At 36.9% G+C, this 27489-nt stretch overlaps 1 protein-coding gene across 1 annotated transcript in view; it reads right to left on the reverse strand.

Annotated features, from left to right (window-relative positions):
• Positions 1 to 2292: 2292 nt before the first annotated feature.
• Positions 2293 to 27489, reverse strand: part of LOC128641040 (beta-1,3-galactosyltransferase 2-like) — a 61236-nt gene continuing 36039 nt past the window's right edge. Inside the window, exon 2 of the mRNA XM_053693577.1 lies at positions 2293 to 3525. Coding sequence (XP_053549552.1) covers positions 2357 to 3442 — 1086 coding nt within the window. The 5' untranslated portion in view covers positions 3443 to 3525 and the 3' untranslated portion in view covers positions 2293 to 2356. The remainder of the gene's footprint in view (positions 3526 to 27489) is intronic.

The following is a 27489-nucleotide window of genomic DNA, read 5'->3' on the forward strand; positions in this document are numbered from 1 at the left end:
ACATCCAACACCTGACATTTCTCTGATGGTTGGAGACTCTATTCTCAACACCTCACCCCAGGTCCGCTGTCTTGGGGTCACACTAGACTCAGAACTCACATTCAACCAACATATACAAACGCTTACCAAATCCTGCCGTTCACACCTACGCAACATTTCCAGAATTCATCCCTTCCTTACTCAAAAAACTACAAAAATACTTATTCATTACCTCATTTTGTCACGCATTGATTATTGCAAGCTACTCCTAAATCGCCTTCCAAAATACTGCCTCTCCTCGCTCCAATCTATTATGAATGCTTCTGCTAGACTCATCCACCTAAGTCGCCGATCTACATCAGCTGCTCTGCTCGTCTCTACACTGGCTCCCCATACACTCCAGAATACAATTTAAAGTATTAACCCTAACTTACAAAGCACTCAGTCTAACTCCCAACTACATTTCCTTTCTCACCGTGAAATATTCCCCATCCCATCCTCTTCAATCAACCTCTGACCTACGTCTCTACACTCCTGTTATCTCTACATCCCACTCCCGCCTCCAAGACTTCGCACGTGCTGCTCCTGTCCTCTGGAACTCTCTACCCCGCTCCATTAGACTGTCTCCAACCTTGTATAGCTTCAGACGATCCTTGAAAACCCACCTATTCAGAGACGCTTACCATCTCTCCTCCATCCCCCATCCGAACCAAGCTAATACATGTACATGAACTGCCTGACTCACTGTTGCAACTACAACTGATGTAACAAGCTACCCCAACCTTATGTCTCTGCACCCTAAACCTATAGACTGTGAGCTCTCCGGAGCAGGGTCCTCTTCCTCCTGTACTAGATTTGTTTACTTTGTTATGTTTTGTATTTTATCACAAATCTTTGTCATTGTATACCCCTATCATTGTACCCAGCGCTACGAAATTTGGCGACGCTATACAAATAAATGATAATAATAATAATACGCTATTGTATGGCATAAACCTTCACAGAATACAGTTCTAACAGTCTATAATAGGTTCTTCGGTAATATTGAAAAGAAAAACAACAACAGAAAACTCCTATTATCTGCAAATCATACATCTCCCTAAATATAAAATAAAAATAGAAAATAAATCTATAAAGGAAATATGCTTTTCATTGTAGATTACCAAGAGTATTAATTCAATTTGATTATAGAAGTAAAAATGAAAAGTATTTTAAAATTGCATCTTATGTCTGAATTATTACATTTTAATTCTGACATTCATGTCGCTTTAAATAATAAAAGAAATCTCAGATATTGTGTCATAACTTATAAACACTAGATGGCGCTGGGGTACTAGAAATTTATACCTAACACAAATATATAGGGCTAGCTTCATGGTCGGAGTCTTACAATATTTTAGCAAAAATATTTACTGAGAAAAAAAATTATATTTCTAAATAATAAAATGTTAATTCTCTATCTTTTTATCTAGGTTTTTATTTATTTTGGTCTATTAATGTATTTATCAAGTGATATAGATGATAGATAGATAGATAGATAGATAGATAGATAGATAGATAGATAGATAGATAGATAGATAGATAGATAGAAACTTTAAAAAGCTGTTTGAGATCACCTTAAAAAAAAGAGAAATTTAAAAGAACCCTCTCTTACTGGTAATTTCCAAATGTCTTCATTTTTATTTGTTACAGGTGTGAACAATATGTAAATTATACAAATATGTAAACAAACACAGGCACACAAGTAAACTATTCCCTAGATTCATTAAAGGGACACTAAACCCAAAAGTTTTCTTTCATGATTCAGATAGAGAATACGATTTTAAACAACTTTTTAATTAACTTCTATTATCTAATTTGCTTCATACTTTAGATATCCTTTGTTGAAGAAATAGCAATGCACATGAGTGAGCCAGTAATACAAGGCATCTATGTGCAGCCACCAATTAGCAGCTACTTGAGACTATCTAGATATGCTTTTCAGCAAAGGATATAAAGTGAATGAAGCAAATTAGATAATAGAAGTAAATTAGAAAATTGTTTAAAATTGTATGTTCTTTCTAAACCATGAAAGAAAAACTGTGGGTTTCATGTCCCTTTAATATCTTAATATCACCAGTTTTTGTTTTGTGCAACTCATAATATATTATACATTTTCATTAGCTTAGAGGGACCAACTTCCACTGCTTCATGTTTTTACAGGAATAATAAGCCTTCCCAGCGTCAAAGTAATAGATTTATTTAATACAGAATCACTGCTGTTTTTAAAAAAATAAAGGCAAACAACAATAAAAATAATAATTTAATGTGGTCTAATTTAAATAAAAAAATGTCTCCGTTCTCCTTTTAAAAGTGTATACTGAATTCCGTTCAGAGACTAACATTGGCCTTTGTGGTTCTTTACAGCATTCCAGTACTCAATTAATTCTTTGGGTCCCACTCCATGAGAGGTAATCAGGTTTCTATAAGTGCAGGGGTGAAAATGAACTCGATGGATGTTAAACCAATAGTTTTTCTCTGGGGTTGTCAATGCAACTCCTTCTCTTCGAAGGCAAAGTCCTACAAAAACATCCTCTAGGGACAGATATCGTATGTGAATAGATGACCTTATTATTTTTGGAGCTAAATCTGTAGAAAACAAGTAACCAGTTCCGGAGCAGAAATCTGCATACTTATTGTCTGGATATTCTGAATATGACACGTACCATTTGCTTGACTTGTCTCGGTGAGGATTTCCATTTCTCATGAGCAAACCAGTGAAGAAGTTGGGTTTGGCCGTCTCGTTTGGTTTGAGTATCTGCAATATATGTTCAGTATTAACAAACATATCAGTGTCGGTCTTCATGGTGTATTTAGCTCCAGGACAGTGATTAGTGATCCATTCCATACCCATAAGGACTTTTATGGTTAGATTTCTGTAGGTATCCTGAAACTCTTTCTGGATAATGTCATGGTAGGTATCGCTTTCCTCCTGAATGATTGATTGACTGAAAGCAGCATTTGTACCCAACATGAAGAGACGGCCAATGGGAATTCCTTCATCACTGACCTCATGGGCCCATGTGTTCCTAATTGCATTCCTTTTTTCTAGGTCTTTTGCCTCTGTGGCTATTAACAGAAACAAGAATGGGGTTTTTTCCTTGCACTTATCCGGTTCATTTATGAGATAAGGAAAAAGACGTATGTCTATGCAACCAACACATAATTCTACTTTAGGAGCCGGAGAAAATCCTGGTGTATTCAAAATGACTTCTTCAGTACTATTTTCTTTCAATAAACCCCATCTATATAACTCACGCATTGATATTAGATCACTGATCTTAATTTGACCATCTCTAACTTTTAAATTAAATTGGAAGTAAATTAGGCACAATGTAAAAATCGAGAGTAATATAAACACAAAAATGAATACACGTTTCAACCTCTTCCTGAATGTAGATGGTACTAGTTTCTGTAATGCCATGCTGCTGAGTTTTTTGTTTGCAGATTTATGCGTGGAAATTTACTTAGGAAATGCCGACCTCATTTTGATTTTTCTTCTTCACCCTAAAAAGAAAGGAGAGTAAATTAATTGTTCTGTAAATCTCGTCATTTTGCTTTACAATCTATTTAAACAGTGCTTCCTAACTCCAGTCCTAAGGACCCTTAAAGGGACACTGAACCCAAATTTTTTCTTTCATGGTTAAGATAGAGCATGCAATTTTAAGCAACTTTCTAATTTACTCATATTATCAATTTTTCTTTGTTCTCTTGCTATCTTTATTTTAAAAAGCAGGAATGTAAATCTTAGCAGCCATTCCATTTTAGGTTCAGCACCATGGATAGCGCTTGTTTATTGGAGGCTTACATTTACCCACCAATAAGCAAGCATAACCCAGGTTCTCAACCAAAAATGGGTGAGCTCCTATTCATCACATTCTTGCTTTTTAAATAAAGATAGCAAGAGAATGAAGAAAAATTGATAATAGGAGTAAATTAATAAGTTGCTTAAAATGTCATGCTCTATCTGAATCACAAAAGAAAAAATTGGGTTCAGTGTTACTTTAACAGGCCAGATATTCATTCTATCTTAACTAGAGCACAGGTGAAATAATCAGCTGATGGGTAAGCTGATTATTTTACCTGTGCTCTAGATAAGATATAATGAATGTTAGAGATGCACATTCTTAATGAAAAACAGATATTCATTCCGAAAGAATGCACCAATGAAATTGAAAGAAAATGAAAAAAAAAATACTTATGAAATTCCTCAGTATTCATTGGTTTTGCTTCAATTACTTTTAAAGGATTAAATAGGTCCTTTAGGTTAGGCCCTAGAAGCCGTCAACGCTAAGCCTTCTATTAGTGCAGCTGGGGTTCTGTAAAGAAGACAAGCGTAACCGGCGCTAATAACCCCCGTTTAAATTACTCCAGCGAGCAAAAGGTAAGTTTAAAGCTACAGGTAAACTTTTTTAACTGGAGCTTTTGAACAATTACTTTTGTTTAATGAAAACAAATATAAATGTTTAACACATATTCAATATTCGTATTGTTTTAAACAAAACAAATACCGAATATTAAAGCCAACGAATATTCGGGGAAATGAATTTCCCTGAATATTAATTCCAAAAGATTTGGACAAACGAATATCTGGCCTGTTTAAGGACTCGGTTTAAGAAACACTGATCTATTACAACAAGCAATTTGTCATTTGAAAAAGGAATCATATATTTGTGCTCATGTTCCTATTATCTTGTCTGTTGCAGATTACCCACGCTCTCTATACAGTTAAAGTAACTAAAGACTAAAGTATTTCCACTTAGCTTATCTGGAATTAATTTCCACTAATTCATGTATATATATTGTATCTATCTATCTTCTACCTATCTATCTATCTATCTATCTATCTTCTGTCTATATATGTAACATCATTATTTATTTGTATCAATCTTTATTTATCAATAACTATCTATCTATCTTTCTATCTATCTATATATCTATTTATCTATCTATCTATTTATCATCTATCTATTTATCTATCTATTATCTATCTATCTATATATTTATCTATCATCTATCAATCAATCTATCTATTATCTATCGATCTATTTATCTATCTATCATCTATCTATCTATCTATCTATCTATCTATCATCTATCTATCTATCTATCTATCATCTATCTATATATTTATCTATCATCTATCTATATATTTATCTATCATCTATCAATCTATCTATCTATCTATCTATCATCTATCTATATATCTATCTTCTATCTATATGTTACATCATTATTTATTTGTATCTATCTACATCTATCAATAACTATCTATCTATCTAAGTAATACTTATACTTATTTACATTTAAAGATAACAATGAATTACAGCCATGCCTGGTAGTAATCAGGATTTCAATAGGTTTAGGCTCCATATAAAAACAAAAAGGTAAAAATAATAGAATAAGATAATCCCCAAAAGCACACAATTTTACAGATTAGATTGCATTTAAGTAAAAAACTTAAAGGGGCACTAAAGTGATAAAGCAGTTTGTTTCTCCAATTTATAATTTCACCTCCCTGCCATTGTTGGAAACCCCCGGGATGCAGCATAAGCTGCATCCAGGTTAATTATTTTGGCTGCACACACAGCCAACATTCTTTTGGCTTCTTTGCGCTGCCAACATTCCTTTGAGGATGCATGCGCAAATGGTGACACCGACGGACGTGTTGCAAACGCGTTTTAGTATAGATATGTGCATATATGCATTTGAATTGTTTGAATTGTTGTCCAATCAGTGCTCTAGCTATAACAAAAGTGCCATATGTGATGAGCACTGATTGGACAACCATTTAAACCTTTAGCTCACAGAAAAAATGTATTAAAGTGTGGGGGGGGGGGGGCGGAGCACGGGGTTTTTGAATTTCATAGCTACATTAAAAAGTAAGTTATAGCATCTTCATAACAACTGATGAATTAAACTCCAATTATTACTAACAGTCCGGATATGATTTTAAAAAGGGGAAAGTTGACCACAATTTTATGATAACTACATTTTTATGTGTGCTGGCTAATCCGACACTGCTTTAGACCTAAAGCGTAAAACCTGAAGAGTGTTACGCATAGTTTACATTGCAATGTTTTTCATATAGAATTTTTTTTAAATTTTCATTCTTAAATATATATTTCTATATAATTCTGATACTCTTAATGTAAAATATATGTATATACCTATATATCTATGATATATATCTCTGATGAAGTGACCAATCGAGTCACGAAACGCATCAGGTCACACCCCCTCACGAGCCGAGATCGAGTAACGAAGTGCTACGGCACTGCTTGTCAAGTACCCAGACCCACTGGGGACCTTTTAACCAGCCAGAGTGTTATACAAAATACGAGTGAGTTTACTATAGCCACTGTTCACATGTACACACATTTTATATGAACTGGCATAAGAGTTTTTTTATGAGTGATTTTTTATGAAAGCTCATCATGCTTTATTCATGACTTGTGTATCCAAATAAAAACACCCTTTTAAGAACTTTATGGCGTGTGATACCTACATCTATCTATCCCCTAAACTAACAACGTTTGTGAGAAGGATTTCCTCCAAGATAGATATTACAGCCCCCCTTTCTAGAAGTGGTTAAGTTTCTGCCGGAGAGGTGAGGACCAATGTTCCCTCTAAGGCCACTTTTGTGAGTGGCCCAGCATTGAAACAGTAAATTAGGTAACCACACCTTGCAGTATGCATTGTGTAGTGTTTGCTAATTGCTCTAATTAACTGTTTCACTGCTGGGCCGCTCATAAAACTGGCCTTAGAGGGAACACTGGTGAGGACTGTCTAGGAGGAGTGAAAGACAGGTCGCAAGTGCAAGGGGATTGGATTGCCTTCCTTAGTGGACATTTACCACTCAGAATCTTATCTATACCTCATATGGTTGAGGTGGAAACATGTGAGTTCGCATTTGTCACTGCACTGCAATTGTTTAAACAAGTGTCTAGACTTACTACACCAGGAGTTTTTCTCTGCTGTGCACCCTTCCCTCTTCTGTTTCAGAATTTCTTGTCCTAAGGAGCTTTCCTGTTTACATGGGGACTTCTCTTACCTTTGGGAATAGGCTGCAGGTGGAATCAAACAACTTTAACTCCCTCCAGACATCATCATTGGTGTTATTGGAAGAAAATAAAGGGAGACCTATACACATAGGACAATACTGGTACATTTGATTATAAATTGGGACTGTCCAGGTTCATAGCGCTGTATCACACTGTCTCTGTATATCTATACAGGTATATACATATATGTGTGTGTGAGTGCCCACAATATTCTTCTATTGTTTGCGTGCAAACATTAGTGCTCCATTTGTAATCTATCTCGAATATGATCTCACTTTCCTTGATTTTGAATACTGTTTTTATAGTGATTTCTGATGCAAAGTAGCTAGTTTGCTTGGTTTGGAATAGGCACCTGCCTTTGACTTTGATTTAATAACACAACTTTAGAGTTCATGACTTGCTTTCTCACATTGTGAGCTTATTATGCGCCAGATTACAAGTGGAGCAGTATTTAACGCTCTCAATCACGTTCTTACTCCGCTAGAAGTAAGGTTTTTATAAGCATCGGGTAGCGCTTGTATTACAAGTTAAAAGTAAAATGTTTACACTCGCGTGCTAAACCGATGCTTGCAAAAAGCCAAACTTTGAATATCACAATTACGTTAACGTATCTCCCATAGAAGTCAATGGAGAAAAAAAAAATGCCCTGGTCGCACGCAAACCTGATCACATAATCTTAAATGCGCTAACCAAACAGGAAAATATGAACACACACACATCTTTAGACAAGTATATGTAGGTATCTCAATGTTAAAGCCCTTTGCCTGCATTTTTTTTCTAACATCTGAGACCTCATATCTTTGAGCCCTTATAACTTTTTGGTTCAATATTTTTTTGAAATATTTTTATTAGACAGTGTTTTTATGAGTATAATTTTACTTTGTAATGTATTTTTTGGGGTATATTTAACAATGTGCGAGTGGACATGATACAAAATAGTGGATCATGTCCGCTGCACATCGCTCCACATCGATAAATGCCGACAGCATACGCTGTCGGCATTTATCATTGCACCAGCAGTTCTTGTGAACTGCTGGTGCAATACCACCCCCTGCAGATTTGCAGCCAATCGTCCGCTAGCAGGGGGTGTCAATCAATCCGATCGTATTCGATCGGGTTGATTTCTGTCCACGGCCTCAGAGCAGGCAGACAAGTTAGGGAGTAGCGGTATTTAGACCGCTGCTTCATAACTTCCTGTTTCCGGCGAGCCATACGGAGCTTGATAAATATACCCCTTGATGTGTTTTGTGACACTTTTTTGTTTCTCAAAACAGTGGACTATAGCTCTGAGGATGCGCTACCTGGATGCGCATTAATTTTTTTTTTTAAATAATTTTTTTATTGAAGTTAAAGCAAATATCATCACAACAAGGACTCGCCCTAAGGCCAAAGTTACAACAAAGAAAATAATACATTGTCTATACAGAGGTATTATTAAGTAAGCAATATGCATATAGATTTCAGATCTGGATATGAAGATAGACAATATCTTAGGCGAGATGAAATAGAACTTCATTTTATATTATCAGCGTATGAGCTCCACATTCTAATAGTATTTTACAATATGGCAATTGGGAGGGCGCTAAAAAGCTGGGTATACTTAACACACCTAATTATTAAGATTATATCAAAACAAAAAATAAATCAAATATGGTGAGTTTTAAAAATCTTTACTAGTGGGAATAATCCCTACTTATGCAATACATAAATTTAAAAAACAATACGTAAGAACAATTACAGGCACATAAAGTAAGTATTGGATACGATATATATAACTATTACTTGGAATACCACCCTGATAAAAATATTTATAATAAGCGCTTTTTTAAAAAAATAGAATTGATCAATTACTATGTCCTTAAAATCAAATATTTTGTTCCTAAATATAATGGACAGTCTCTATGGTCCTTATATATTTGCAGCAGATGAAATCCCTTTTGTTTGTATGGTATACAACATACAGGACTTATCTCTGTGATTGAAATTAACGTGCTGGGTAAAAACGATAAAATGTTCCTTAATTAGGATACTTTGTATCTTTGCTGAGATACATTACAGCGACATTTGGACACAGTCGCTACAACTTTCTGTGAGTTAAAGTTACATATAACCAGCAAAGATACAAAGTATCCTAATTAAGGAACATTTTATCGTTTTTACCCAGCACGTTAATTTCAATCACAGAGATAAGTCCTGTATGTTGTATACCATACAAACAAAAGGGATTTCATCTGCTGCAAATATATAAGGATCATAGAGACTGTCCATTATATTTAGGAACAAAATATTTGATTTTAAGGACATAGTAATTGATCAATTCTATTTTTTTAAAAAAGCGCTTATTATAAATATTTTTATCAGGGTGGTATTCCAAGTAATAGTTATATATATCGTATCCAATACTTACTTTATGTGCCTGTAATTGTTCTTACGTATTGTTTTTTAAATTTATGTATTGCATAAGTAGGGATTATTCCCACTAGTAAAGATTTTTAAAACTCACCATATTTGATTTATTTTTTGTTTTGATATAATCTTAATAATTAGGTGTGTTAAGTATACCCAGCTTTTTAGCGCCCTCCCAATTGCCATATTGTTTGTTCCATTTCTATCTTGAGGAGATAGTGGAGAGTGGCTTAGGTATCCTTTTTAGATTTTTAGCGCTGATAACTCCTGTGCTATCTTCTAATAGTATTTTACCTAAGACCAAAATATCAGCCTGTGGAGATTTAACATGAGTATCAGCCACTCTTGGGCCGAGATATATAGGGGGGAGGGGGATATTCAGCGGGTAAGCACCGCTATGCGCATAGGGAAAGGAGGTGGGGGGACGGAGCCATATATAAATGTAAGTAACATAGGGTGCCTGGAGTGGACTTAGAAGTGCCCGATCGTAGGGATCGTATGTTATTGAAGTTTAAGTATTGTCAATGTACCTTACAATATATATGGAACTAAGTGGGGAAGTTACTAAAGTCTCCTGTAGTTACATATAGGCTAAGGAGTAGATGGGTTGCAGAAGGGTTGTTTTAAGTTGCAAAATTTATGTGTCTATATGAGATGGAGCAGATGCTTTATTGTCTGGACTAGTAGCTGTTGTCTTGGGTATAAATATCCAGTTACTTAGAAAACATGAGGAAACCATGACAAAACAGACAGCATATAACATAAGAATTGTATATCAATTAGCCAACATAAACAGATATCTGTAGGTCTAAGAATAGAATTGAGTCTATTTAACACTATACAAAGAATAAGGAGTACTCCTCTTGTGTTGAGACAGTAATTCTATAAGCAAATTGTGCTGGATGCGCATTAACTTTTAACTTATAATTCAATCTCTTCATCCAACGTGCACAAATACCTGCAATAAACCCCTTATCACTTGTGCTTAACTGTTGGCGTGCCACTTGTAATCTGGCTCTATATGTTGCTGACAGAAAAAGGTAACAGCCATCTTTAGATGTGACAAATCAGTGGTCACACATGCTTTAGGACAATGCCCGAGCTCTGCCTATGAGCACCAAGGACGTAAGTCAAGTCCTTGCTACTGAGTATTAGCACCTGCAAAAGGTGCATAAGCATTAGATATTTGTGGGATGAAATACTTTCATTATTTCTTACAGCAAGTTTTAGTAACATCTTTATTTTGGAAAGAACTGTTTTTGAGAAAAAAATAAAAAGATATCTTTAATGTTAGGCAGTTAGTAGCTCATAATATTTGGGATACTCTTTACCTAGTGCCGGTTTGCTGTTAGTGCACATCACAAAGTTATGGTGTAAACAAAATGACATATAAAATATAATATGTAACTAGACAGCAAATTTCCCTAGTAATTCTTATATAGAAAACTTTTCCAGGTAGCGATTACATTTAAGCAATAAAAGCAGCAACATCAGTCAAAGGTTCATACAACAATAATAACCAATTTATCCAGACCCAGTCTGCTGAGATAAGTACCTAATAAAACAATTATGCAGCACAATATAAAGGTAATATGTAACTAGATAACTCATCATACTTTGTCTTATCTACAAATACAACCTTTTCTGTGGGTGTTTGGTAGCATTGGTGTATGTGTGTGAGAGTGTATGTGTGTGAGAGTGTATGTGTGTGTGTATGTGTGTAAGTGTGTAAGTATGTAAGTATGTGTGTGTGTGTGTGAGTATTGGTGTCTGTGTGTATCTGTGTGTTTGTCTGTGTGAGTATTGGTGTGTGTGCTTATGTGAGTATTGGTGGGTGTGTGAGTATTGGTGTGTGTATGTGTGTAAGTATGTGTGTGAGTGTGAGAGTATGTGTGTGTGTGTGTGTGTGTGTGTGTAAGTATGTGTGTGTGTGAGTTTTGGTGTTTGTGTGAGTATTGGTGTCTGTGTGTATCTGTGTGTTTGTCTGTGTGAGTATTGGTGTGTGTGCTTATGTGAGTATTGGTGGGTGTGTGAGTATTGGTGTGTGTGTGTAAATATATGTGTGTGTCTTTGTGAGTATTGGTGTCTGATTGTATGTGTGTGTTTCTGTGTGAGTATTGGTGTGTGTGTGTGTGTGTGTATGTGTGAGCAATGGTGTGTGTTTGTGTGAGTATTAGTGTGTGTGTAAGTATGTATGAGTATTGGTGTGTGTTTGTGTGAGTATTGGTGTCTGTGTGTATCTTTGTGTGAGTATCAGGGTGTGTGTGAGTATCTGTATCTGTGTGTATGTATGTGTTGGTGCCTGAGTGGGTGAATGTATGTGTGTGTTTTTGTATGTGTGTGTGTGTTGGTGTTTGTGTGAGTATTGGTGTGTGTGTGTCTGTGTGAGTAATGGTGTGTGTTTGTTTGTATGAGTATTAGTGTGTGTGTGTTATGTATGAGTATTGGTGTGTGTTTGTGTGAGTATTGGTGTCTGTGTGTATCTTTGTGTGAGTATCAGGGTGTGTGTGAGTATCGGTATCTGTGTGTATGTATGTGTTGGTGCCTGAGTGGGTGAATGTATGTGTGTGTTTTTGTATGTGTGTGTGTTGGTGTTTGTGTGAGTATTGGTGTGTGTTGATGGATGAATGGGTGTTTGTGTAAGTATTGGTGTATGTGTGTGTGTGGAGGTGCTTGTGTGAGCATTAATTTTCATCAGTATTTTTTTGTTTTCTTTCATTTTTGTTGGTGAATTTGTCATTTATTAGTTTCATTAAAACAAAACTAAAATTCCCATTTTCATGCAGAATTACCCATTTCCTAGTTTTGCACAACCAACAAAGTTATGTAAATACACTTTTTACCCCTGTGATTACCTTGTATCTAAGCCTTTGCAAACTTTCCCCTTATTTCAGTTCTTTTGACAGACATAAATTCTAGCCTATCAGAGCTGGCTCACCTGAACTCCACATGCGTGAGCAATGAGCACAGTGTTATCTATATGACACACATGAACTAACATCCTCTAATGGTGAAAAACTGTCAAAATGCCCTGAGAGAAGAGGCGGCCTTCATGGGCTTAGAAATTAGCAAATGAACCTCCTAGGTTAAGCTTTCAACTAAGAATAACAAGAGGACAAAGCAAAATTGGTGATAAAAGTAAATTGGAAAATTGTTAAAAATTACATGCTCTATCTGAATCATGAAAGTCTATTTTGGACTAGACTGTCCCTTTAAACTTGCATGATTCAGAGCTGGTCATTTTAAACACTTTTAAATTCACTTCTATTTTCAAATGTGCTTCGTTCTCTTGATATCCTATGTTGAAAAATAATATGCACATATCCTACACTAGTGGGAGCTAGCTGCTGATTGGTGCCTGCACATATTTGTCTCATGTGATTGGCTAACTAGATGTGTTCAACTAGCTGCCAGTAGTGGAATGAAGTTCCTTGAGCAAAGGATAACAAGAGAATAAACAAATTTGATAATATAAGTCATTTGGAACGTTGTTTTAAATTGTATGTTCTATTCAAATCATGAAAGAACATTTTTAGATTTCCTGCCCCTTTAAATTAAAGGGACATGGAACCCAAATTTTTTCTTTCGTGATTCAGATAGAGCATGAAATTTTAAGCAACTTTTTTATTTACTCTTCATTCTCTTGGTATCTTTATTTGAAATGCAAGAATGTAAATTTAGATGCCAGCCCATTTTTTATGAACAACCTGGGTTGTTCTTGTTGATTGGCGGATAAATTCATCCACCAATAAACAAGTGTTGTCCAGAGGTCTGAACCAATAAAAAAAAGCTTAGATGCCTTCTTTTTCAAATAAAGATAGCAAGAGAAGGAAGATAAATTGATAATAGAAGTAAATTAGAATGTTGCTTAAAATTGCATGCTCTATCTGAATCAAGAAAGAAAAAATGTGGGTTCAGTGTCCCTTTAAGATAAAACTGTGCACTTCCCCCCTCTGATTTATTATCCGGCTCCTGCTGCAGCTTCTGAATTAAGGAAATGTTTGGCTTTTCCTTCGTCTCACAATAAACTGTTACTGCTTTTCAGTCTATAGTTAAACTTCTTCCTTCTGTAGACGCCCAAGTAAAGGAATTAAAAGCACAGACTTGAAATCAGCAGAACATGCTGGCAGGCGATGCAAATATTAACCCCTTGGCTGAAAGAAAAGGTTTCAACAATATGATAAAGCCCTCTTGTGCAGCCAAAGGGGTCTATCTATCAAGCTCCGAAAGGCCCGTGTTTCTGGCGAGTCTTTAGACTCGCCAGAAACAGCAGTTATGAAGCAGCGGTCACAAAGACCGCTGCTCCATAACCTGTCCGCCTGCTCTGAGCAGGCAGACAGGAATCGCAACAATTCAACCTGATCAAGTACGATCGGGTTGATTGACACCCCCTGCTGGCGGCCCATTGGCCGCGAGTCTACAGGGGGCAGCGTTGCACCAGCAGCTGTTGTGAGCTGCTGGTGCAATGCTGAATACGGAGAGCGTATTGCTCTTCGTATTCAGCGAGATCTGGCGGACCTGATTGAGGCCAAGGGGTTAATATGTAACAAAGACTAAGGGAAAGTAGATATGTGCAATGCTAAAAATGTTGTTAAGTTTTGTTTCCATTAATTGTTTCGGAAAATTAGTTATGTTAAGTTAAATAGTTTTTTCCTATCCGTTCGTTTTTTTCGGATCCATACTTTATTCATATGCAGCATTCCATTCTGACCTTTAGAATAGAATAATGCATATGAATAAAGAATGGATCCGAAAAAACAAAAGTATTCAAAAAAACTATTTAACTTAACATAACTAGTATGCCGCTGATTGCCAATTTTTTTATCTAAAACTACCGCCACCACCCACATTGCCAACACTAAATAAAGCTATTAACCCCTAAACCGCCACTCTCACATTGCCAACACTAACTAAACCTACTAACACCTAAGCCGGCGCCCCCTCCCACATCGCCGACACTAACTAAACATTTTAACCCCTAAACCGCCATTCCCCCTAAATCGCCGACCCGACACTAACTAAACCTATTAACCCCTAAACGGCAGTTCACCGACATCGCCGACACTAACTAAACCTATTAACCCCTAAACCGCAGCTCCTCCGACATCACAACACTAAATAAAACACTAAATAAACCTATTTACCCCTAAACCGTTGTTCCCAAAGATCTCCAACACTAACTAAACCTATTTACCCCTAAACTGCAGTTCCCCGACATCCCCGACAATAACTAAACCTATGAACCCCTAATCCACAGTTCCCCGACATTGCTAACTAAACCTACTAACACCTAAGCCTGCGCCCCCTCCCACATCGCCGACACTAACTAAACATTTTAACTCCTAAACCGCCGTTCCCCCTAAATCGCCAACCCGACACTAACTAAACCTATTAACCTATAAACCGCAGTTCCTCCGATATTGCCAACACTAACTAAACCTATTAACCCCTAAACCGCCGTACACCCACATCGCCAACACTAACTAAAACACTTAGGCCTAGATTTGGAGTTTGGCAGTAAAAGGGCTGTTAACGCTCCGCGGGCTTTTTTCTGGCCGCACCATAAATTTAACTCTGGTATCGAGAGTTCAAACAAATGCTGCGTTAGGCTCCAAAAAAGGAGCGTAGAGCATTTTTACCGCAAATGCAACTCTCGATACCAGAGTTGCTTACGGACGCGGCCGGCCTAAAAAACGTGCTCGTGCACGATTCTCCCATAGGAAACAATGGGGCTGTTTGAGTTGAAAAAAAACCTAACACCTGCAAAAAAGCAGCGTTCAGCTCCTAACGCAGCCCCATTGTTTCCTATGGGGAAACACTTCCTACGTCTGCACCTAACACTCTAACATGTACCCCGAGTCTAAACACCCCTAACCTTACACTTATTAACCCCTAATCTGCCGCCCCCGCTATCGCTGACCCCTGCATTATATTATTAACCCCTAATCTTCCGCTCCGTAAACCGCCGCAATTTACATTATCCCTATGTACCCCTAATCTGCTGCCCTAACATCGCCGACCCCTATATTATATTTATTAACCCCTAATCTGCCCCCCTCAACGTCTCCGACACCTGCCTACACTTATTAACCCCTAATCTGCCGAGCGGACCTGAGCGCTACTATAATAAAGTTATTAACCCCTAATCCGCCTCACTAACCCTATCATAAATAGTATTAACCCCTAATCTGCCCTTCCTAACATCGCCGACACCTACCTTCAATTATTAACCCCTAATCTTCCGAGCGGAGCTCACTGCTATTCTAATAAATGGATTAACCCCTAAAATGATTCCTATTTAAAGCTAAATACTTACCTGTAAAATAAATCCTAATATAGCTACAATATAAATTATAATTATATTGTAGCTATTTTAGGATTAATATTTATTTTACAGGTAACTTTGTATTTATTTTAACCAGGTACAATAGCTATTAAATAGTTAAGAACTATTTAATAGTTACCTAGTTAAAATAATAACAAATTTACCTGTAAAATAAATCCTAACCTAAGATATAATTAAACCTAACACTACCATATCAATAAATTAATTAAATAAACTACCTACAATTACCTACAATTAACCTAACACTACACTATCAATAAATTAATTAAACACAATTGCTACAAATAAATACAATTAAATAAACTAGCTAAAGTACAAAAAATAAAAAAGAACTAAGTTACAGAAAATAAAAAAATATTTACAAACATAAGAAAAATATTACAACAATTTTAAACTAATTACACCTACCCTAAGCCCCCTAATAAAATAACAAAGACCCCCAAAATAAAAAATTCCCTACCCTATTCTAAATTAAAAAAGTTACAAGCTCTTTTACCTTACCAGCCCTGAACAGGGCCCTTTGCGGGGCATGCCCCAAGAAGTTCAGCTGTTTTGCCTGTAAAATAAAACATACAATACCCCCCCCCAACATTACAACCCACCACCCACATACCCCTAATCTAACCCAAACCCCCCTTAAATAAACCTAACACTAATCCCCTGAAGATCTTCCTACCTTGTCTTCACCATCCAGGTATCACCGATCCGTCCTGGCTCCAAGATCTTCATCCAACCCAAGCGGGGGTTGGCGATCCATAATCCGGTGCTGAAGAGGTCCAGAAGAGGCTCCAAAGTCCATCCGGACCGACGGATTGAACTTGATTCTGATTGGCTGATTCCATCAGCCAATCAGAAAATTCCTACCTTAATTCCGATTGGCTGATAGAATCCTATCAGCCAATCGGAATTTGAGGGACGCCATCTTGGATGATGTCCCTTAAAGGAACAGTCATTCGTCGTTCAGTCGTCGGTCCGGATGGATGTTCCGCGCTGGAGGTCTTCAGGATCCTGCCGCTTCGCTCCGGATGGAAGAAGATCGAAGATGCCGCTTGGAGAAGATGTTTGCCGGTCCGGATGTCCTCTTCTTGCCGGATAGGAGGAAGACTTTGGAGCCTCTTCTGGACCTCTTCAGCACCGGATTATGGATCGCCAACCCCCGCTTGGGTTGGATGAAGATCTTGGAGCCAGGACGGATCGGTGATACCTGGATGGTGAAGACAAGGTAGGAAGATCTTCAGGGGATTAGTGTTAGGTTTATTTAAGGGGGGTTTGGGTTAGATTAGGGGTATGTGGGTGGTGGGTTGTAATGTTGGGGGGGGGGTATTGTATGTTTTATTTTACAGGCAAAAGAGCTGAACTTCTTGGGGCATGCCCCGCAAAGGGCCCTGTTCAGGGCTGGTAAGGTAAAAGAGCTTGTAACTTTTTTAATTTAGAATAGGGTAGGGAATTTTTTATTTTGGGGGGCTTTGTTATTTTATTAGGGGGCTTAGAGTAGGTGTAATTAGTTTAAAATTGTTGTAATATTTTTCTTATGTTTGTAAATATTTTTTTATTTTCTGTAACTTAGTTCTTTTTTATTTTTTGTACTTAAGCTAGTTTATTTAATTGTATTTATTTGTAGGAATTGTGTTTAATTAATTTATTGATAGTGTAGTGTTAGGTTAATTGTAGGTAATTGTAGGTAGTTTATTTAATTATTTTATTGATAGGGTAGTGTTAGGTTTAATTATATCTTAGGTTAGGATTTATTTTACAGGTAAATTTGTTATTATTTTAACTAGGTAACTATTAAATAGTTCTTAACTATTTAATAGCTATTGTACCTGGTTAAAATAAATACAAAGTTACCTGTAAAATAAATATTAATCCTAAAATAGCTATAATATAATTATAATTTATATTGTAGCTATATTAGGATTTATTTTACAGGTAAGTATTTAGCTTTAAATAGGAATCATTTATTTAATAAGAGTTAATTTATTTCGTTAGATGTAAATTATATTTAAGTTAGGGGGGTGTTAGTGTTAGGGTTAGACTTAGCTTTAGGGGTTAATCCATTTATTAGAATAGCGGTGAGCTCCGCTAGGAAGATTAGGGGTTAATAATTGAAGGTAGGTGTCGGCGATGTTAGGGAGGGCAGATTAGGGGTTAATACTATTTATGATAGGGTTAGTGAGGCGGATTAGGGGTTAATAACTTTATTATAGTAGCGCTCAGGTCCGCTCGGCAGATTAGGAGTTAATAAGTGTAGGCAGGTGTCGGTGACGTTGTGGGGGGCAGATTAGGGGTTAATAAATATAATATAGGGGTCGGCGGTGTTAGGGGTAGCAGATTAGGGGTACATAGGGATAACGTAGGTGGCGGCGCTTTGCGGTCGGAAGATTAGGGGTTAATTATTTTAAGTAGCTGGCGGCGATGTTGTGGGGGGCAGGTTAGGGGTTAATAAATATAATACAGGGCTTGGCGGGGTTAGGGGCAGCAGATTAGGGGTACATAAATATAACGTAGGTGGCGGTCGGCAGATTAGGGGTTAAAAATTTTAATCGAGTGGCGGCGATGTGGGGGGAGCTCGGTTTAGGGGTACATAGGTAGTTTATGGGTGTTAGTGTACTTTAGGGTACAGTAGTTAAGAGCTTTATAAACCGGCGTTAGCCAGAAAGGCGGCTGGAATATTGTCGTAAGAGCTCTAACGCTCACTTTAGAAACGACTATAAATACCGGCGTTAGAAAGATCCCATTGAAAAGATAGGCTACGCAAATGGCGTAGGGGGATCTGCGGTATGGAAAAGTCGCGGCTGAAAAGTGAGCGTTAGACCCTTTAATCACTGACTCCAAATACCAGCGGGCGGCCAAAACCAGCGTTAGGAGCCTCTAACGCTGGTTTTGATGGCTACCGCCGAACTCCAAATCTAGGCCTAAATAAACCTATTAGCCCCTAAACCACCGTACACCCACAAGGCCAAAACTAACTAAACCTATTAACTCCTAAACCGCCAACCCCCACATCACAACAACCTAAATTAAACTATACTAACCTCTAAACCTAACACCCCCTAACTTTAACATAATTAAAATAGACCTAAATTAAAGTTACAATTATTAACTAATTCCCGATTTAAAAATAAATACAAACTTTCCTGTGAAATAAAAATAAAGCCTAAGCTAGATACAATATAACTATTTACTAGCTTAACTATTTACTAACTTCCTAGTTAAAATGAATAGAGACTTAGGTGTGAAATAAAAATAAAACTTAAGCTTATACTAATAAAACCTAACATTACTAATAATAAAAAACCTAACATTACTAAAAATAAAAAAAACATATATTACTAAAAAATGTAAACTACAATTACAAAAAATAATAAACACTAAAATTACAAAAAAAATAAAAAAAACTACCATTGCAAAAAATAACAAACAAAATTATACAAAACAATAAAAATTATTCTTATTCTAATACCACATTTTTTAAAAAAACACCCCAAAATAATTTTTTTTTTATCTATAATAAACTACGAAGAGCCCTTAAAAGGGCATTTTGAAGGGCATTGCCCTAAAGTTAACAGCTCTTTTGCAAAAAAATAAGTGTAAACACCCCCTAACATTACAAGCCCCCACCCCCCAAATCCACAACATAAAAATAAACCTAATCTACCCATTGCCCCGAAAAGGGCATTTGTATGGGCATTAGTTCTTCTTCAGCCTATTAAAAATAAAAAATGCCTAATCTAAAAAAAATAAATAAAAAAGAATCCCATTACAAAAATAACAAATGAAATTATGCAAAATAATAAAAATGATTCCTATTCTAATACCCTGTTTTAAAAAAATATATCGATTTTGGGGTTAGTGTTTTTTTTGGGGGGGGGGGTTTATATTAGGGCTTTTTTATTTTAATGACCTGAAAAAGAGCTGAATGCCCTTTTAAGGGCAATGTTAAAACAATGCCCTTTTCAGGGAAATGGGTAGATTATTTTTAATTTTTTTATTTTTAGTAATGTTATTTTTTTTTATTTTTGTAATGTTAGGTCTTATTAGTGTAAGCCTATGTTTTATTTTTATTTCACAGGTAAGTTTGTATTTATTTTAACTAGGTAGTTAGTAATAGTTATATTGTAACTAGCTTAGGTTTTATTTTTATTTCACAGGTTAATTTGTATTTATTTTTAAATAGGTAGTTAGTTAATAATTGTAACTTTAATTTAGGTCTACTTTAATTATGTTAAAGTTAGGGGGTGTTAGGTTTAGGGGTTAATATAGTCTAATTTAGGTTGTTGCAATGTCTGGGGCAGCGGTTTAGGTGTTAATAGGTTTAGTTAGTGTTGGCGATGTGGGTGTACAGTATTTTAGGGGTTAATAGGTTTAGTTAGTGCCGGGGAACTGCGGTTTAGGGGTTAATAGGTTTAGTTAGTGTCGGCGATGTTTGAGAATGTGGTTTAGGGGTTAATAAATTTAGTTAGTGTTCGTGATGTTTGGGGATGGCGGTTTAGTGGTTAATATGTTTATTTAGGGCTTGATGATATAATCTTCGCCAGCTCAAACCTACTTTTTCTCGCCAACTCTCGCAGTGCAATGATCGTAAAAAAGGGGCAGTCCCTGCGAGTGGCGAGATGGCTCCTATTAAAAGTATTGGAGCTCGCTGGTTAGGGAAAATTCGCTCCTTAGTGCAAAGTTAGCAGGGGGAGTACTTTAAAATTAAAATCCTGCAGCCAATATAACTCACATTATGCTGCTTTCTGCATATAGCATCTTACATTTGCCTATATTTTAGTATGCATTTGTTTTTCTATTGGGGTTATAAGTGTTCATATTGTTTTGAGAAAAGCTCGCCACCTTTCAGTTGACGAGAAAAAAATGTGAGATTTGCAGTGCGAAAATCTTTATAGAATTACGCTGGGATTACTGAGACATTTTCATATATGCCCATGGAACGCCCATGTTTAGCCCATTTTACGAAAAAACAACAATTACACTTTGCATTTTGTATTTATAAGTTCATATTTCTGTGTGATTTTTGCACATCCAGTGTACTACAATTACGATTTACGCTGTGCATATTTAATTTGATTTATTCCTGTGTAAATTACATACAATTTTACTTTTTAGTTAACATACGATTTTTGGTGAAGAATTTTGTTACGATTTTTGATGCACCTTAACAATACAATTTTTTACTGCCTATTTTGTGTGAATGATTCAAGTATTTGTTTTGTATGAAGTTTAAAATACAAATTTAATTGTGCATTTTTCATATGGAAATGCAGTATACGCCCCTTAGCGAGACACCCTGTTTTCAGGGTAAAAAGTGGCTTTAGATCATTCCACCAGAGAAATAGAAGGACTAACGAGCATTCTTTAATAATCTCACCAGCCCAGAGAGCTTTCAATCATTGAGCCCTTAGTGTTTTAGTTAGTTTCAGCGATGTTTGGGAACTGAGGTTAAGGGGTTAATAGGTTTAGTTAGTGTCTGCGATGTTGGGGAACTGTGGTTTAAGGTTTAGTAGCTTTAGTTAGTGTCGGCGATGTCTGGGAACTGTGGTTTAGGGGTTAAAGGGACAGTCTACACCAGAATTGTTATTGTTTTAAAAGATAGATAATCCCTTTATTACTCATTTCCCAGTTTTACATAACCAACACAGTTATAATAATATACTTTTAACCTCTGTGATTATCTTGTATCTAAGCCTCTGCAAACTGCCCCTTTTTCAGTTCTTTTGACAGACTTGCAGTCTAGCCAATCAGTGCCTGCTCCTAGATAACTTCACGTGCACGAGCACAGTGTTATCTATATGAAATACGTGAACTAACACCCTCTAGTGGTGAAAAACTGTTAAAATGCAATCTGAAAGAGGTGGGCTTCAAGGTCTAAGAAATTAGCATATGAACCTCCTAGGTTAAGCTTTCAACTAAGAATACCAAGAGAACAAAGCAAAATTGGTGATAAAAGTAAATTGGAAAATTGTTTAAAATTACATGCTCTATCTGAATCATGAAAGTTTATTTTGGCCTAGACTGTCCCTTTAATAGGTTTGGATAGTGTCGGTGATGTTGGGGAACTGCGGCTTAGGGGTTAATAGGTTTAGTTAGTGTCTGCGATGTCGGGGAACTGCAGTTTAGGGGTTAAGAGGTTTAGTTAGTGTCGGAGATGTCGGGGATGTCGGGGAACTGCGGTTTAAGGGTTAATAGGTTTAGATAGTGTCGGAGATGTCGGGGAGCTGCGGTTTTGGGGTTAATAGGTTTTGTTAGTGTCTGCGATGTTGGGGAACTGTGGTTTAGGGGTTAATAGGTTTTGTTAGTGTCGGTGATGTCTGGGAACTGCGGTTTAGGGGCTAAGAGGTTTAGTTAGTGCTGGCGATGTCAGGGAACAATAGTTTAGTGGTTAATAGCTTTACTTAGTGATTTAGTTAGTGTTGGCGATGTCGGGAAACTGCGGTTTAAATTAGAACAATGAAAAATTCCAAATATAAATAAAGAATGTATCCGAAAATTCGGAAACTGATTTATTAATTTTTGGAATTTTTCGGAATTTTAGTTATGGTGCCGATTCGGAAATTCGGATTCATTCGAATCTCCGAATCAGCCAAATTTCGTCTGAAAACAAAATTCAGCCGAAACTAATTGCACATGTCTAGTGGAAAGTCGTTCTGAAAATATCAATCAGGTCCCACTTTAAAGTGATGCTAAACTCTCCCCTGTATGAAACCAGATAAGGAATGTTAGTGATATTTTAGATGCAGTTTAATTCATCAGTTGTAATGGAGATGCGCTGTAACTTCCTTTTTATATAGATATGAAATTCAAATACCCCTCTACTCTGCTGCCCACTTCAAAAATAAAAATTTCTGTGAGCTAACAGTTTGAATTGTTGTTCAATCAACACTTTAGCTAAAACAAAAGTGCCATATGGGGAGAGCGCTGATTGGACAACAATTCAAACCGTTAGCTCACTGAAAAATGTACTTTTAAAGAATAGTGGAGCTCCGAAAATGTTTCATTAAAGCGCTTAGAAAAGGGTGAATCTTGGAAATATTGTGTAGATGGTTGCGGCAGGATGTTGAAAGCTATTGGATATTGGGGATGAAGGATAGATTTGAGTCAAGTGTAACTCCGAGGCAGTGGACTTGGGGCAATGGGGAAATGGTTAACAGGGATAGAGAAGTCAGAAGTCGGCATAGAGCTTGAGGGGGGGGGGGGATAAGAAGGAGCTCAGTCTTGGAAATGTTAATCTTTAGGTGGTGAGAGGCCATCCAGAGAGAAATACCAGATAAGCAGCAGTCACTGTCATGAGAAAGGACAGAGGGAGAGAGAGCAGGGGTGGAGAGGTAGATCTGGGTGTCATCAGCATAGAGGTGATATTTGATCCATAACTGTTGATAAATTTACCCAGCGAAGAAGTATACATGGAGAAGAGTAGAGGACCCAGAACAGATCCTTGAGGTACTCCAACAGACAGAGGCATTGGAGAGGAGGAGTTGCCAGCAAATGAGACAGAAAATGACCTGTAAAAAAGATAGGAGTAAATCAAGGAAGAGCATTGTCACAGAGGCCAAAAGAGCTAAGGATCTGTAGGAGGAGGGGGTGGTCAACTGTGTTGAAGGCAGCTGAGAGGTCAAGTAAGATGAGCATAGAGTAGTGGCCAATATTTTTAGCAGAGAGAAGATCGATAGTAACCTTGGTAAGGGCAGTCTCAGTTGAGTGTTTGGGGTGGAATCCAGATTGCAGGGGGTTAAGCAAAGAGTTTTGATGTTAGTGGAATCAGTGATATGGGGCAGTAGCTTTCAGGAGAATTAGGGTCGAAAGAGGGTTTTTTGAGTATGGGAGGGACTTTTGCGTGTTTAAAAGAAGATAGAAATGAGCCGGTAGAGAGAGATAGGTTGAAGAGCAAGAGTGCGGGTGGAAGACAGGGAGGGTGATAGATGGGAAAGGGATAGGGTCGAGTGGGCAGGTAGTGAGGTGTGAGGAAGACAGTAAGGAAGAAACTTCATTCTCAGTGGCTGGATGAAAGATGCAGAGGGTGGCAGAGGGAGTAACTGGGTCTGTTGTTGGAATATTGCAGGTTGGTGTTGGGATGTTGCTTTGGATAGTATGTGTTTTGTTTAAAAAGTAGTCTGCCAGGTCTTGAGCAGAAGACAGACGGGGGTGGAGCAGGTGGGTAGAGGAGAGAGTTAAAGGTGGAGAATAGTCATTTAGGGTTTGAGGAAAGAGTAGATATGAGAGAAGAAAAGTAGGTTTGCTTGACTAAGTGAAGGGCAGATGTGTATGAACGAAAACTAAACTTAAAGTGTATGAAATCAGGTACAGAGTGAGTTTTTCTCCAGACACGCTCAGCAGTATGGGAGCATTTTTGCAAATAGCGTGTTTGCTGAGCATGCCAGGGCTGTAACTGACGGTGTGATGTTTTGCACAGTTTGGAGGAGCAAGTGTGTCTAGTGCAGAGGAGAGAGTTTTGATATAGTGGGCTGTAGCGAGATCAGGGCAGGTTATAGTGGAAATGTGAGGGAGGAGATCTTGAATGATTTTTGAAAAGTGGAGCGGATCCACAGCATGTATATTTCTACAGGTGCCGGATGGAGAAGTGGGTTTACCTGTTGCATTAATATTATAGGTGACCAGGTGATGGTCTGTTTGCCTTTCTAATTCCTGTTAAAAGAGGAAGGTCAGACTCTAGACGTAACACTGCTATATTCTGCACAGTTATTGGTTGCACACTCTAGAGACCCATTTATAACCGTCCCTGATTGGCCTCAGCAGAGAAGGAAACCTAGATTACAACATGGCTGCACTGATTGATTTATGCACACTAAGGGGTAGATTTATCAAGCAGCGGATGCTGCTTTCTACACCAGAGGTTTAACTTGTCCGCCACTTTTTAGGTGGCGCACAGCAATCATCCTAATACGGATGATTGACACCCCCTGCTAAAATGTGCAGGGGGGCGGCATTGCACAAGCATTTCACAAGAAATGCTTGTGCAATGTTAAATGCAGACATCCTGTACTATCGGCATTTAGTGATGTCGGACGGACATGATTTGCTACAACGAATCATGTCCGCCCGGCATTTGATAAATTTACCCCTAAAACTATACAATTATTCTATTAAATAAACTAAATAACTCTTTGCTTTAAATACATCATTCTATCTGGAGTTTATTTAGTGTTTAATGTTAAAGGGACAGTTTACAATACAATTTTTTTGTATAACCAACACGGTTATATTAATATATTTTTACCTCTGTGATTACCTTGTATCTAAGCCTCTGCAGACAGCCCCCTAATCACATGACTGTGACTATTTACAATCTATTGACTTGCATTTAGTACTGTGTTGTGCTGACTCTTAAATAACTTCCCGGGCGTGAACACAATGTTATCTATGTGGCTCACATTAACCAGCAGTCTCCTGTTGTGAAAAGCAAGTAAAAAAGCATGTGATAAGAGGCTGTCTATAGTGTCTTAGAAACAGGTATAATTTAAAGGCTTAAAGGTTATAAAGTATATTAATATAACAATGTTGGTTGTGCCAAGCTGGGGAATGGGTAGTAAAGGCGTTATCTATCTTTTTAAACCATAACAATTTTAGTGCAGACTGTCCCTTTAAGTTAGCGTATTTGCTATATGCATTGAAAGTATAGCTTACGCTAGCGAGATGTTGGCTGTGCTAACCCTTCTCCGGTACACAAACTTTAACATGAACTTGTAATATCAAGTTGCTTGATAACTTCCCACGATATTATTAGCGCACCACTTGTAATCTGGCTCAAAATATTTTAACATATTTAACAACTGTCCTTTCCTATACAAGATATAAACATTTAGAGTAATACTGTATGTCCCCTTTATTTTATTGCAAATTAATACTCAGTGCCTGAAATTTATGGCACAAATATGAGCTACATGTTTTAGAGTTAGCGAGTGAGGGAGGTTGGCAGAAGATCTTCAGGTGCCTATGGCAGCATAAAAACTAAATACACTATTGAAACTTAACAGGTAAATATGAAATAGTATTCTTTAGTCTAATCTTTTCTTAAAAATGTCTGGTATTATTTAATCACATTAATCAGCAGTGAATGCTCACACCATTAATAATTCTGCATCTTTTCTGAGCTTAATCAAAAGCAAACTATACAAATACTGAGGAAGAGGGGTGAACACCAGGAACCACAATTTATTTTTAGGACACACACACAGATATATATATACACCTACAATTTATTTATATATTTATATATATATATATATATATATATATATATATATATATATATATATATATATATATATATATATATAAAAGGTAGAAAAAAGTTGCTAGCAGCGGTCTTTAAAAGCAAAAAGTCTTTATTGAAACATGGATAAAAACACTCCAAGAAATGTCACAAGTACGATCACAACAATGAGTCCGCTAACATGTTTCGGCCAGGGGCCGTAATCATAGCTACTGGACTATGCACCTGTGCACCTTAAAAAGCACCAGGGTCACCCTGATTGGGTAAAAACAAAAATACACATTGTTATACAATTTAACTCTATGAGTACCTAAACAGTGAAATACTACAATTTAATTTGAAATTTAAATTACAAAGTGCCTATTACCAAAATTAGCTCAGCTGGATCTATAAATGCTGAAATAGTATATAAATAAATATTAACTAAATTCAGTTGAATGTTAAGCAAAAAAGGTGGACTTGCATCAGGTAAATTATATATATACAGATTGTGCGGTCTAATGTCAAACTGGCCATAATATATTGACAATAAAATACAAGAGTATAATAAAATACATTGCATCTATGAAATTACTAGAATTGTTCAGAATGTCAAAATCAACTCTGATAACAGTTGTGAAGCTGTTTGCTAGACCTAGACCACTAACATAAAAGATATACAATTAAATGCCAAAGTGTTTATGTATTTTTTCATCTGTTCTTTTTCTTTTGCAAGGAATGTAAGGAATTTATAGGGTTTAGAGAGTTTAAAAAGAGAGGAAGCCTAACTATATACAAAAATTGCTCATGACACTGGGGTGTACTATGGCTACAATCCCATATAACTACACTTGTTCATATTGATGAAATGTTAGAGCAGTGCAAATATTTCATGCTAAACTGAACTGAAAGTGCATATGCACAAATATATCTAACTCTATGTAGAAAAGGGCTATAGCATCATATGAACACCATACCCACCATAGTGGTAAGTGAAGATGAACAAAAAGATGAAAATGGAAAAACTTTGAATGTATGTGTGAAAAAGTAGATGCATGGAAGAAAGTAAAAGAAGGAGTAATATAGGGTGTAGAAACAGCCGCCGCAGAAGAGGGATTAATGATCTACGGCACATTTACTCATTGCCAAAAATTAATTAGATCATATTCAGAATTCAAACCAGTGGGTACGCGAGTCTGAAGTCTGAAAATCCAGAACATTTCCCTCTTCTGCAGCAGCCTGTCCCTATCCCCTCCTCTAGGAGGGCAAGTGACCCGTTCAATGGCCTGCCATCTCAATGAATTAACACTGCTATGATGATTTTTAGCAAAGTGCTGCACCAAAGGTGTAGATGCCGTGCCCGCTTGTATTGTCGACAAATGATTACGAATTCGGACTTTTACCTCAGTTGTGGTGAGTCCCACATACTGTAAATGGCAGAGGGT

The sequence above is a fragment of the Bombina bombina genome, chromosome 10, assembly GCF_027579735.1.
Source record: "Bombina bombina isolate aBomBom1 chromosome 10, aBomBom1.pri, whole genome shotgun sequence".
NCBI lineage: Eukaryota > Metazoa > Chordata > Amphibia > Anura > Bombinatoridae > Bombina > Bombina bombina.